The sequence below is a fragment of the Ctenopharyngodon idella genome, chromosome 9 (assembly GCF_019924925.1).
Source record: "Ctenopharyngodon idella isolate HZGC_01 chromosome 9, HZGC01, whole genome shotgun sequence".
Lineage (NCBI taxonomy): Eukaryota > Metazoa > Chordata > Actinopteri > Cypriniformes > Xenocyprididae > Ctenopharyngodon > Ctenopharyngodon idella.
In genome coordinates this window covers 29,265,762-29,279,923 of record NC_067228.1, presented here as the reverse complement: position 1 = coordinate 29,279,923, position 14,162 = coordinate 29,265,762, and the positions used below count along the sequence as shown (strand labels likewise).

Below are 14,162 nucleotides of genomic sequence, written 5' to 3'. Positions count from 1 at the left end.
CTGACAGTCAGTACTAGTTGTTTGTAGGCAACATGAAGTGCATGCTTTGTGTGTGTTTAGAATTGGAGCTGGAAAAGGAACGTGAAAAGTTTCGATTAACCACAGTAGAACCTGTTTATCACCTAAGAGATGATCTGCAGTACAGACTGACAGCACACTGCTCTACAGCCAATGACATCAATGAGCTAGAGGAAGTCTTACAGCAGGTACCCAATCACAATTAGCAATATACACATTTTTATTGAACATGTACATCCATTTTGGACAATGGTGTTAATTAACTGTGTGTGTGTACTGTACCCAATGTCCTCATAATGTTGTGTGTATTCAGGTTTCTGGCCCCAAAATTCAACTAGCTAAATACACATACTAAACATTTTATTATTATTATTGTTGTTATTAATGTTAAAATTCAGAAAGTTTTTGGTGGGGGTAATGTTCAGAGTTTGGGTTAGGGTTAGGGGATACATATTATTAGTGCAGTATAAAAACCACTATGCCCGTGGAAAGTCCTCATAATGATAAGGTACCAACGTGTGTGTGTGTGTGGGCCTGGGATGTTTTTTTTTTTTTTTTTTTTTTTTGGTCTCCATGAGGAAAACCACTTATAAATGATACAGAATTATGTTTTTTGAAAATTGAAAAATGCAGAAAGTTTTCTGTGATGGATAGGTTTAGGGTTAGGGAATAGAATATACAGTTTGTACAGCATAAATATCATTATATCTATGGAAAGTCCCTATAAAACATGGAAGCCTAATGTGTGTGGTCTGCATGTAGACATTTGGCTGCTCTAAGAAGAAATTTGTATATATTTCATATATAATATACATTAATTTGCTAATCTCATTGTGTTTTAGGTTCTGTTTGTCAGACAGCAGCAAAAGGAGGTGATGGACAGACTGCAATGTGAATGTGCAACTCTACAGCATAACATCTGTGTTGCTGACCTCAAGGTCACTTTAGATTACGCATATACTATAGGCCTATACACTTTGCACTAAACATGAAAATGTTGGTAACCTGTAATTTTTTTATGTTGTTGTATGCTATGTGGCCTCTAAAAAGCATCTTAATGGGCCACAGGCCTTCATATCATAAAGATCTTAATATTGGAGATATTTATTGGAAATATACAGTGGTGGTCAGAATTATTGGCACCCTTGGTAAATATGATCAAAGATGACTATTAAAATAAATCTGCATTGTTTATCCTTTTGATCTTTAATTCATAAAATTAGCAAAAAATCTAACCTTTCATTGAAGGAAAATAATTGAAAGTGGGGGGAAAATCACATTATGAAATAAATGTTTTTCTCCAAAACACGTTGGCCACAATTATTGGCACCCTTTTATTCAATACTTTTTGCAACCTCCTTTTGCCAAGATAACAGCTCTGAGTCTTCACCTATAATGCCTGATGAGTTTGGAGAACACCTGACAAGAGATCAGAGACCATTCCTTCATGCAGAATCTCTACAGATCCTTCAGATTCCCAGCTCCATGTTGGTGCTTCTTCTCTTCAGTTCACTCCACTCATTTTCTTTAGGGTTCAGGTCAGGGGACTGGGATGGCCATGGCAGAAGCTTAATTTTGTGCTTAGTGACACATTTTTGTGTTGGTTTTGATGTTTGTTTTGGATCATTGTCCTGATGGAAGATCCAACTACGGCCCATTATTGGATTTCTAGCAAAAGCGGTCAGGTTTTGATTTTTTTTATCTGTTGGTATTTGATAGAATCTATGATACCAAGTATCTGAGCAAGATGTCCAGGACCTCCAGCAGAAAAATAGGTCCACAACATTAAAGATCCAGCAGGCATGGGGTACAGAACCGTGGGCATGGGGTACTTTTTATCCATGTGTGCACCAAACCCATCTGGTGGGTTTGCTGCCAAAAAGTTCTTTTTTTAGTTTCATCTGACCATAGAAGCTGGTCCTGTTTGAAGTTCCAGTCTTGTCTGACAACTGAATATGCTGGATATTGTTTCTAGATGAGAGCAGAGGGTTTTTCTTGTAACCCTCCCAAACAACTTGTGGGGATGTAGGTGCTGTTTGATCATTTTCTTTAGGCTTTCTGAGACTCAAGACTTTACAAGATCTTGACCAAAAACTGATGCACCTCTTGATGGAAATAATATCACAACATTTATTTTCATCAAGAGGTGCATTGATTTTTGGTCAAGATCTTGTAGATCAGACAAACGCCAACAAAAACTAATCTATGCAATTCTCCAGCTGTGATCCTTGGAGAGTCTTTGGCCACTCAAACTTTCCTCCTTACCGTGCATTAGGACGATTTAGGACACACATCCTCTTCCAGGCAGATTTGTAACATCTTTAGTTGATTGGAACTTCTTAATTATTGCCCTGATAGTGGAAATGGGGATTTTCAATGTTTTAACTATTTTCTATTTTGTGAAGCTCAACAATCTTTTGCTGTACTTCAGAACTATATTCTTTGTTTTTTCTCATTGTGATGAATGATTAAGGGAATTTGGCCTTTGTGTTTCCTCGTGTTTATACTCCCATGGAACAGGAAGTCATAGCTGGACAATTTCATGTTCATGATCACCCTGGTGTGCTAAAAAAATGTAAATATGAATGGGAATATACTTCAGAGATATTTTACTCATAAAAATTCTAGGGGTGCCAATAATTGTGGCCAACAGAAAAACATTTATTTCATAATGTGATTTCCCCCCCCCACTTTCAATTCTTTTCCTTCAATGAAAGGTTAGATTTTTGCTAATTTTATGAATTAAAGATTAAAAGGATAAACAATGCAGATTTATTTTTATAGTCATCTTTGATCATATTTACCAAGGGTGCCAATAATTCTGACCACCACTGTATATATTATTAGCCTTTAGTTACATTGCTACAATTGACTACTTGCTATATCAAGATGGGTGGCAAAAGGTCTGGGGAAGGGACATTCTTTAGTCCAACATGACGCCATCAATATTTTTGGTCCGTTCTCCTGAAAAAGAAAGACTGTCAATTTTAAACACATATATGCTTATTTTTCAGGAATACACTAACATATAGATTATGTCAAAAAGACATGATGGACAGCCGCAAAACTTTAATTTTGATTTAACTGTGTCTTCAATGATATATTAATCAGCGAGTTTTGTTGTGGAAATGTATACAAGTATGTGTTCAAAATGTAATTAAATTGTAGTAAAACATTTAATCAGCCATGTTGGAAGATAAAACTTTGTCCTACAGGAGCACCTGCTGTCTGCAGCAATGGGAGACCAGGTAGCATATCTGGAGAAGGTTCCAGAGGAGATCTTAATTGCAGACTGCCCGTACCCTGACCTCAGATCAGATCTTATTCACAGCTTCCACTCTCTCACTGAGAAATATAAACTCAGACTATCAATAGTGGAGAGCAGACTGCAGGGCCTGAACAGGTAACACTCTTAATTATCATCTGTTTTATAATCTGTATATGTAGTGGACATGACTTGTTAAAATGTATGTACAATATGAATGTAAAAACCTCACTGTAACACATGACCCCATGTTTAAGGTAAGTTCACGCCATGTCATGATTACCATAATGACAAGATTCCAACTTGTAAAAAGCATTCATGGCCTTGTAGAACTCGTAATTATAATTTGCAAACTTGTAATTTTCTGAGAGCTCTGACTTGTACAACTTGACTGCTGTGCCACCTGACCGCTGCATGTTCATTTTGGTGTTGATAGTGTTGCCACAATACACATGATCAGGTCTTGAACAAGTATTATCTTTAAAACACCAATATTAAATAAATAACTAAAAGTATTAATAATAAGAAGAACGATAATACATTATTCTTCCATATATTTCAACTGTATGCTACAGTATGCTTAATATTAGATAGAATTTTAGTATTTTAAAAAATAAATCACCTCCAAGTCTTTGTGATATTATCATGGGATGTTTTTTTGTAAATTTTATCTATCAGTATAATCATAAGTTTGATCTCATAGAAGAGTACTTGAACCGTTCTCTTGAAGAGGGTGCAAAACTTGAATTATCATGTCTATACCACAAATTGTTTTTTTTTTTAGTAAACAAATACTGTTAAGTAGCAAACATGGTTTCAGCCAATTTCTTTATTTCAGCCAGAAATAGAGAGGGTGTTACCACATTTCAGCACCAACACTTAGCCTATGTCAGATAAATTCAGATGATTAAAGAAATTGTTAATCAAAGTAATCTGATGACTTTGATGGGAAATGAGTGATGTAACACACAAACACAGACTATGTTCTTTCTTTCTTTTTTTTTCTTCTTTTTTTTTATGAGAAAAGAGCCAAGAGCAAAGAGATGCTGAAGAGAAACTTTATTGAGAGTAAATAAAAAAACAAACGGTGGGTCATCAAGTCCCGAGCCGCATTCTGACTGGCTGGGCAGAGTAATATGAAGGGTCAGGGTAGGCAAGGGTCAGAGCTGGATAGACAGTTCAAACCATAGCAAAGTCACCAAGAGTGAGTCAGAGTCAATGTCAGTAGCAGGCCAGGATCCAAACAGTATGACTCCTTTCCATGGAGCACAAAAAGATGAATTCTGAAGAATGCTCATGCTGCTCTTTTCCATACAGTGAAAGTAGACCATGAAATGTTCAAGGACAAAAGTGGCACATACATTTTGTGCACTATATTTCAAGTCAACAGACTTGTTAATCTTTGATAATCTTCTCCTCTTCAACACATCTCAAATCCTATTTGAGGTTGTGTATATATAATATGACACATTAAGATGTCACACCAAGTTTGACTTCAAATGTACCAAATGCCATTGATTCTCATGTATGAAATTACCAGTCACGACATTAGCAATGGTGGGGAAATGACAACTAATTAAATTAGTGCCAGTTACTCACAAAACCCTCAGAAGACTTAGTATATAGTACCAGTCATATGATATAAAACATCAGAGTAAGAAATGAAATAGGTAATTGTGAGGAAAAAGTTTAAAACTTTTAAAAAGTTACATTGTGAGATGTAGAGAAGAAAGTTGCAAACACAAGACAATTTTGAGAATAATTATTATGAGACATCAAGACACAGTTAAAGTCACATGGGTAAATATGAAGTTAAATTCTGAGATATAAAGTAATAATTTGAGATGTAAATTCACAATTACAAAAATAATGTTGCAATTCCCTTTTTATTCTATTATTATTATTATTATTAGCATTATTTATTTATTTATTTACTCTGAGGCAGAAGTGAACATCCATAGTATGGACTTATGTAGTCTAGAAAGTATTATCTGAGAAGGGTCATTTGTATACTATGTGTCTTTGTGTCTCAGGAATTGTGGCTGGAATGCAGCAGATCATGAGTGTTTCCAGCACATAATGAGTCAGTATTCCCCAAGTCTGAGGAACCAGCGCTCACTTTACATTGACATGCTGCAGAGATTGCTGCCACATATAACCCAACAGGAAATGGTCAGTACTCATATATTATAATAATAAGAATAATAATAAAGTTTATTTTATATAGTGCCTTTCTAACAACTCAAGGACGCTTGACAATAGTACAATACAACAATATAGTACAGAAGTACACAAGTACAAAACAAGAAAAGCATTTAAGAAAAAGGTGGGTTTTCATTTCTCTCTTGAAATCATAATTAGATGTCCTAGAAGGATTGAGGAAGAGAATTACATCATTTGGGGGTGGCAATGCTAAACGCCCTGCCGCCAAAAATGTTGACAGCTTAAAGCGAGAGGTGGCTAAAGAACCCTTAGTGGAGGACCTAAGCAAGTAAAGCTAAGAGTAGTGGTGAAGGAAATTAGAGATACACTGCCCGGCCAAAAAAAAAAGTCACTGTTTGGATTTTAATAGGCAAATGCTTAAGAGTCTATGACTGGATCATTATTGCTGTTATTATTATGTTTCTAGCATGTTATATGTTTAGCAACAATAGATGGAGTGTGTAGCGTTTCATTTCTTAAACAAACATGTAGGAACCATGACCATACTCAAGGATGACAATGTCAAGATTCATTAGGCTCAAATTGTGAAAGAATGGTTGGGAGGGTGCATGAAGAATCATTTTCACATGTGAATTGGCACCTCTGAGTCTTAAATTCATTGAAAGTCTTTGGGATGTGCTGGAGTAGACTTTACAGAGTACTCACCTCTTGCATTGTCAATACAAGATCTTGACCAAAAACTGATGCACCTCTTGATGGAAATAATATCACAACATTTATTTTGCATTGATTTTTGGTCAAGATCTTGTAGATCAGACAAACGCCAACAAACGTCTGTTGGAGTTTGTTGGATCAGTGTGATATCCCTGTCGGCGTCTGTTGCCGTTGGTCGGAGTTTGTTTTTACCCAACTGAACATGTTTAATCAGCGTTTGTTGGGTCGTGGAATGTCTGAGCAGTGTGATATGATTTTCCAACAAACGACAACAAACTCGGATGTAATCTGACCTACAGTGCTCAATTTAAATAGTCCGTTGTGCAATCCATGTCATTCAGCAAGAGCACTGCTCCACTGTGGTGTTGCCGAGCACATTTTTGCTCATGTGAAGAGGAGAAATATTTGGATTTGTGCTGAAAGAGAGAGGTAAGCATGAGAGCAACGCAGGTTTACCTTCAGTTTCGTTTTAAATGAATTTGTTTTGGCTTGTTTAGCTACAAATGTTTGTATATAGGCCTGTATATAATATATATGATATATAATCATATATAATATATATGATACTGTATTATTAATATAATAAACTTGCCTGACAATGGATGTATGTAGCTGTGGATCTCAATTTTTCCCAGTCAGACTTGACTCTCTGTGACTCGTTTGTCGGTGTTTGTAGTGGCAATGTGAACATAGTTTTTTCTCACTGAATTTTTAAATCCAACGGCCAACTTGTTTGTTGGTGTTTGTCTGTGTGGTGTGAATTTGCCTTAACACTTACTCTACTGCTTCCTGTCATATACCATACAGTATATGCCCTTGTGTCCCCCTTAGTGGCTAGGAAGAACATAGCAACCATAATTGCAATAAATAAACCTTGTGACAGGCAGTGACTGTTACATTCTTCTGAATAATTTGCCCAAGAGGAAGTATGTAATAAGTAAGGGAATAAGTAAAAATAATTAAGGCAACTTGAGACACTAAATAAAAAGGTCACTGACTGTTTTAAAGAGTTATCGTATTAGTTCTCACTCAGAAAGGTAAGAGATGAACAAAACTAGAGCAGTGCCAGAGATACAAACAGGAAAGACGAGATAGAAGAATGTGTTTGGAGATGGTGTCACTGACCTTGTCAGTGTCCTTGCTAAGTGGACCCACACGGGTAGACTCGCTGGTATTTACACTCTTCAGTCTTCACATGAGGGCTGCCACGACCACTGCCACAGTATACAAAGCAATTATATACAGTGGGTACGGAAAGTATTCAGACCCCCTTACATTTTTCACTCTTTGTTATATTGCATCCATTTGCTAAAATCATTTAAGTTCATTTTTTTTCCTCATTAATGTACACATAGCACCCCATATTGACAGAAAAACACAGAATTGTTGACATTTTTGCAGATTTATTAAAAAAGAAAACTGAAATATCACATGGTCCTAAGTATTCAGACCCTTTGCTCAGTATTTAGTAGAAGCACCCTTTTGATCTAATACAGCCATGAGTCTTTTTGGGAAAGATGCAACAAGTTTTTCACACCTGGATTTGGGGATCCTCTGCCATTCCTCCTTGCAGATCCTCTCCAGTTCTGTCAGGTTGGATGGTAAACATTGGTGGACAGCCATTTTTAGGTCTCTCCTGAGATGCTTAATTGGGTTTAAGTCAGGGCTCTGGCTGGGCCATTCAAGAACAGTCACGGAGTTGTTGTGAAGCCACTCCTTCATTATTTTAGCTGTGTGCTTAGGGTCATTGTCTTGTTGGAAGGTAAACCTTCGGCCCAGTCTGAGGTCCTGAGCACTCTGGAGAAGGTTTTCGTCCAGGATATCCCTGTACTTGGCCGCATTCATCTTTCCCTCGATTGCAACCAGTCGTCCTGTCCCTGAAGCTGAAAAACACCCCCACAGCATGATGCTGCCACTACCATGCTTCACTGTTGGGACTGTATTGGACAGGTGATGAGCAGTGCCTGGTTTTCTCCACACATACCGCTTAGAATTAAGGCCAAAAAGTTCTATCTTGGTCTCATCAGACCAGAGAATCTTATTTCTCACCATCTTGGAGTCCTTCAGATGTTTTTTCATGTGTCTTGCACTGAGGAGAGGCTTCCGTCGGGCCACTCTGCCATAAAGCCGCAACTGGTGGAGGGCTGCAGTGATGGTTGACTTTCTACAACTTTCTCCCATCTCCCGACTGCATCTCTGGAGCTCAGCCACAGTGATCTTTGGGTTCTTCTTTACCTCTCTCACCAAGGCTCTTCTCCCCCGATAGCTCAGTCTGGACAGACGGCCAGCTCTAGGAAGGGTTCTGGTCATCCCAAATGTCTTCCATTTAAGGATTATGGAGGCCACTGTGCTCTTAGGAACCTTAAGTGCAGCAGAAATTTTTTTGTAACCTTGGCCAGATCTGTGCCTTGCCACAATTCTGTCTCTGAGCTCTTCAGTTCCTTTGACCTCATGATTCTCATTTGCTCTGACATGCACTGTGAGCTGTAAAGTCTTATATAGACAGGTGTGTGGCTTTCCTAATCAAGTCCAATCAGTATAATCAAACACAGCTGGACTCAAATGAAGGTGTAGAACCATCTCAAGGATGATCAGAAGCAATGGACAGCACCTGAGTTAAATATATGAGTGTCACAGCAAAGGGTCTGAATACTTAGGACCATGTGATATTTCAGTTTTTCTTTTTTAATAAATCTGCAAAAATGTCAACAATTCTGTGTTTTTCTGTCAATATGGGGTGCTGTGTGTACATTAATGAGGAAAAAAAATGAACTTAAATGATTTTAGCAAATGGCTGCAATATAACAAAGAGTGAAAAATTTAAGGGGGTCTGAATACTTTCCGTACCCACTGTAAGCAGGAACGTCCTCATGGAACGCCCTAAGTGACTTCAAAGATCTCTTTGCAAGACCCCATGCTAGGCACAAAGACCATGTGAACTGTCACGTGTATGTTCTGTTTTCATTCAGGTTTCAATGTGTTGTGCTTCCTGTTAATCTTCTAGTCTGTTAATTAGTTAAGTTCTCCTCTGTTTGTTTTTATGGTTACTAAGTGATTAGGTTCCTCAGTTCAGGTATGTCTAGTTAGTTTCTCCCTTTGTCTACTGTGTGCATAAACCCTCAGTTTGAGTTAGTTCTTCGTCCTGTATTGTATTAATGTAGCGTGTTCAAGATAGTTTGATTCTCCTGTTTTCTCCTGCGTATGATTCTCCTATTACCTCCTGCATTTAGAATAAAGACTATGTATCAGTATTTCCTCATCTGTGGTGACTAGAACACACCAGTACCCTGACAGAATACAGGACCTGAAAGAGTGAGGAGCTACAAAAATGTCTTCTTTGACTTTAGAGAAGTTGTGCTCAATTTAACAACACGGCCGGAGGATTGAGGACTATATGCAAGAATTTGAATGTTCTGCCATTTGTCATCATGCACTGAGGGTGAGTTAATGGACTTATTTTTGAGTGGATTGGACACAGAATTATGGGCATTCGTACCAGTGGGAGATGCTAGCATGACACTTCAGCAGTATCTTGATTTGGTGCTGAGGTGCTTTGGCTCACCTTACACGGTCGGTGAGGTGGATGACAAGACCAACACTGGCCTGCCACATCATCCCCAGCCCATTACAGACCTCCTGGTACCAACCATCTTCACTTTGGAACCTGTCTTTGAATTCCTCCCAGATGTTACTGAGTCCTTTTCAGAGTCCACCTCAGAATCTACCTCAGTATGTATGTCCACTCCAAAATCCACTCCAGCACATGAGCCCACTTCAGAATTTAATCCAGTTTGTAAGCCCTGTCCAGAACCTGTAAGCCCCGTCTAGAAGATGTACATTTACCACAGCCCAAAAGAGAAGGTTGAGGAAGAAGAAACAGTCCTCAGCTTATGCAGCCCAGTGATGGCTCCAGCCCCTGAATGAAAATGTATGGAAATGAAAATTATCAATCTACAGAGGACTGAATTCAAAGACACCCCGAAAATCAAAGTGAAAAAATGATGCAGCAGGCTAGTCCATTTTGCTGAAGTTCAAAATCAACAACTCAAAATGGTACTCAGTAGTTGGCTACCCCACGTGCTTGTATACAGGCCTGAAAACATCGGTCATGCTCCTAATGAGATGACGGATGCTGTCCTGGGGTATTTCCTCCCAGATCTGGACCAGGACATCACTGAGCTCCTGGACAGTCTGAGGTGCAACCTGGTGGCGTCAGATGGACTGAAACATAATGTCCCAGAGGTGTTCTATTGGATCTAGGTCAGGTGAGCGTGGGGGCCATTCAATGGTATCAATTGCTTTATCCTCCAGGAACTGCCTGTATACTCTTGCCACATGTGGCCGGGCATTTCCCGTGCACCAGGAGGAACCCAGGACCCACTGCACCAGCGTAGGTTCTGACAATGGGTCCAAGGATTTCATCCCAATACCTAATGGCAGTCAGGGTGCCATTGTCTAGCCTGTAGAGGTCTGTGCGTCCCTCCATGGATATGCCTCCCCAGACCATCACTGACCCACCACCAAACCGGTCATGCTGAACGATGTTACAGGCAGCATAGCGTTCTCCACGGCTTCTCCAGACCCTTTCACATCTATCATGTGCTCAGGGTGAACCTGCTCTCATCTGTAAAAAAGCACAGGGCACCAGTGGCGGACCTGCCAATTCTGGTGTTCAATGGCAAATGCCAATCGAGCTCCACGGTGCCGGGCAGTGTGCACAGGGCCCACTAGAGGACTTCGGGCCCTCAGGCCACCCTCATGAAGTCTGTTTCTGATTGTTTGGTCAGAGACTTTTACACCAGTGGCCTGCTGGAGTTCATTTTGTAGGGCTCTGGCAGTGCTCATCCTGTTCCTCCTTGCACAAAGGAGCAGATACCAGTCCTGCTGTACAGTTCTCTTAGAGTAATTCCATGTCACCCGGAATCTCCTCCATGCTCTTGAGACTGTGCTGGGGGAGACAGCAAACCTTCTGGCAATGGCAGGTATTGATGTGCCATCCTGGAGGAGTTGAACTGCCTGTGCAACCTCTGTAGGGTCCAGGTATCGCTTCGTGCTACCAGTAGTGACACTGACCCTAGCCAAATGTGAAAAACACTAGTGAAAAACAGTCAGAAAAGATGAGTAGGGAAAAAAAATGTCTGTGGCCTCTACCTGTAAAACAATTCCTGTTTTGAGGGTCGTCTCATTGTTGCCCATCTAGTGCACCTGTTGTGAATTTCATTAACACCAAAGCAGCTGAAACTGATTAACAACACCCTCTGCTACTTAACTGACCAGATCAATATCCCAAGAGTTTAACTGTCTTGATGCTATTCTCTGATTAAAAAGTTTATATATATATATATATATATATATATATATATATATATATACAGTAAAGACAAAATTGCTCTGTTAGCTGTGGTGTCAAGACATCTATAAATATGATTAAAAGATTAATATGAGGCAGAAGTACAGAATGTCACATTTTATTATTGGCTGTTTCAACACAAAATGTTTTACCAACTAAGAAGTTCAGCACTTTTAGAGTTTCATTCCTCTGCCTAATGTGAGCATAAGTATTGGGATGGTTTAACTTAAAGAAAATGTAAAAGTGTAAAAGCTAATATTTAACTGTAAATTGCTTGCAAGCAATCACAGGAGTGAGTCTGTGACCCATAGACATCACTAGACTCTTGCTTTCACACTTTGAAATGCTTTTCCAGGCCTTTAATGCAGCCATTTTCAATAGTTGCTTGTTTTGGGGAGTTTCTGCCTTTAGTCTCCTCTTCAGCTGGTGAAATGCTTGTTCAATAGCATTTTAAATCTGGAGATTGACTTGGAATGTGCAGTTTGGAAAGTCTCGAAAAAGATGGATACCACTGGTAAGCTTCAGCAACCGACAACGACCAGGTCAGCTGAGAAAATCAACAGCAGTTGATGATAAACAATATCATGTAAAAAACTCTATGAAAAAACTCTAAAATAACTGTCAGTAAAATCACCAGCGACCTCCAGAAAGCTGGGGTGATGGTCTCACAATCTGCTGTTCGCAGGAGACTTAACCTACAGAATTGCAGAGGCTACACAGCAAGATCAAACATCTGATCAGTACCAAAAATAGGAAAGCCAATTTGAATTTGCAAAAATGCACAGAGATGAGCCAGTGGAGTTTTAGAACAGTTTTATGGACAGATGAGACAAAGATTAACCTTTATCAAAGTAGGAAAGCAAAAGTGTGGAGAAAAAAAAAATTGCAAATGATCCAAGGCATACAACCTCATCTGGAAAGCATGGTGGAGGTAGTATCATATCATGGGCATGCATGTCTGCATCTGGAACAGGCTCATTCATCTTTATTGATGACTTATTCAAAGATGGTAGCAGAAGAATGAATCTTGTCCTACCAGTGTTCAAGAAAATGCCACCATACTCACTGGGAAGTGATTCATATGGCAACAGGACAATGACCCAAAACACTACTGCCAACTCAATGAAGGTGATTATCATGGTAAAGAATTTTTGGGTCTTAGTGTAACAGTATTTATTAGCTCAAAAGGGGAAATATTAATAATTAGTCATAACTCATTATGATTAATTATAAATATTTGATTCAGTTAATCAAATTAACTTAATGTAGCTGAATTGATATTACAATCAATTAATCTGTTCGGCCAGCGAACACTCAGTATTGATCGTCTATCAACTCTTAGAAAGGATATTTTCCGTGGCCACAGAAAAACATTGCTTTCTTAGCAGGTAGCTGTGATCGAATCTTTATCAGGGACATTGGTTTTATAAGTAGATCAGAATCAACTCGCAAGAGTGTGCACACAAGTTTTATTTAACTAAATCACAAACACATAACTAAACTAACAAACACAAACATACCATTCACGCAGTGAGAGAGTGGAAAATGAATTTGAACCGCATCATAACAGGGGAATGAAACAATGGAAAGGGTAAATTAACAATTGCTGGACGAACCATCAGTTTCAATACTATAAAGCACAATCTTTATTAACTAACTCAGAAACACATAACTAAACTAACAGACACATAACATACACGCAGGTCACACACATACGTTGGTAAGAATGAGCAATGATAGAGTTGAACCGGAAGTGGAACTGTTGATAGAGCTATAGGAAAAAGTCATAGACAATCTGGAAAAGAATCATCAGTTTCCTCAGTAATAAAACCCCTTTGCTGACAAAGGTAAGTTTTACAAATCAATACTAAATCGCTGTTTAGTGTTCAAATGTACGATACTTGCAAGATGCCTTTAGGCTGAGGAGCATCGGATCTGCAGGCTGGGTTGTAATCTTGATGGTTCGGTCCGAAGTTGTTGCCAGTATCTTCTGCGTTAGATGAAGTACTATGAAACAACTTATAGATGAGCACATGGCCGGGTTGTAGGCCGACGCTTGCAGGCCTAGGCCTACAGGCCTGCAGCAAGAAGGGGGTCTCTTCAGTTGTCCAAGAAGCAAGGAAAGAGAGGGAGTGGCATTGTTCACTGGCTTTTAACCTCTGGTCAAAGTCACACCTCTTAGTTGTTGACCTGGACCAATGAAGATGTTGTATTTCCGGGCGATAACACGCCTCTTGTCAGGGCTTTTACGATCGAGCAAGATTTACTGGCTGAGTTTTTGAAGAAGAACTATTAAAGATTCTTGTAATACTGATGTGTTGCACAGGTATGGACATACCGCATACACAAGCATTTAAATCTTCTCGATACGAACCCATAGACACTAAACATGGCATAATTAAAGTTACCTTAAATGTATCATAAAACATGCAAATACAATGAGTGCAATACAACAACAGCAATAATGGATACCATTTCCTAGGGATGTGCATGTTCATTTATAGAACGGTCTGTCTATAAATTAATGCAGGAAAGTCTGTGTTCTGTGGGGAAAATGCAGGAAAGATGCACATTTCTGTGTCTCTTCTCTGCTGTTCCATGTGGCAACCACATTCTTTAGCGCAATAAAACTTGTAACAGAGAACTTCTCGG

The 14,162-nt window shown here is 39.0% G+C and overlaps 1 protein-coding gene across 3 annotated transcripts in view; it reads left to right on the top strand.

Annotated features, from left to right (window-relative positions):
- LOC127518799 (coiled-coil domain-containing protein 148-like) overlaps positions 1 to 14,162 on the top strand; it is a 139,096-nt gene that overhangs the window by 69,483 nt on the left and 55,451 nt on the right. For all 3 annotated transcript variants that reach the window (XM_051905961.1, XM_051905959.1, XM_051905960.1), the window contains 4 exons: positions 61 to 206; positions 861 to 956; positions 3,234 to 3,421; positions 5,317 to 5,455. In XM_051905961.1, coding sequence (XP_051761921.1) covers positions 61 to 206; positions 861 to 956; positions 3,234 to 3,421; positions 5,317 to 5,455 — 569 coding nt within the window. The remainder of the gene's footprint in view (positions 1 to 60; positions 207 to 860; positions 957 to 3,233; positions 3,422 to 5,316; positions 5,456 to 14,162) is intronic.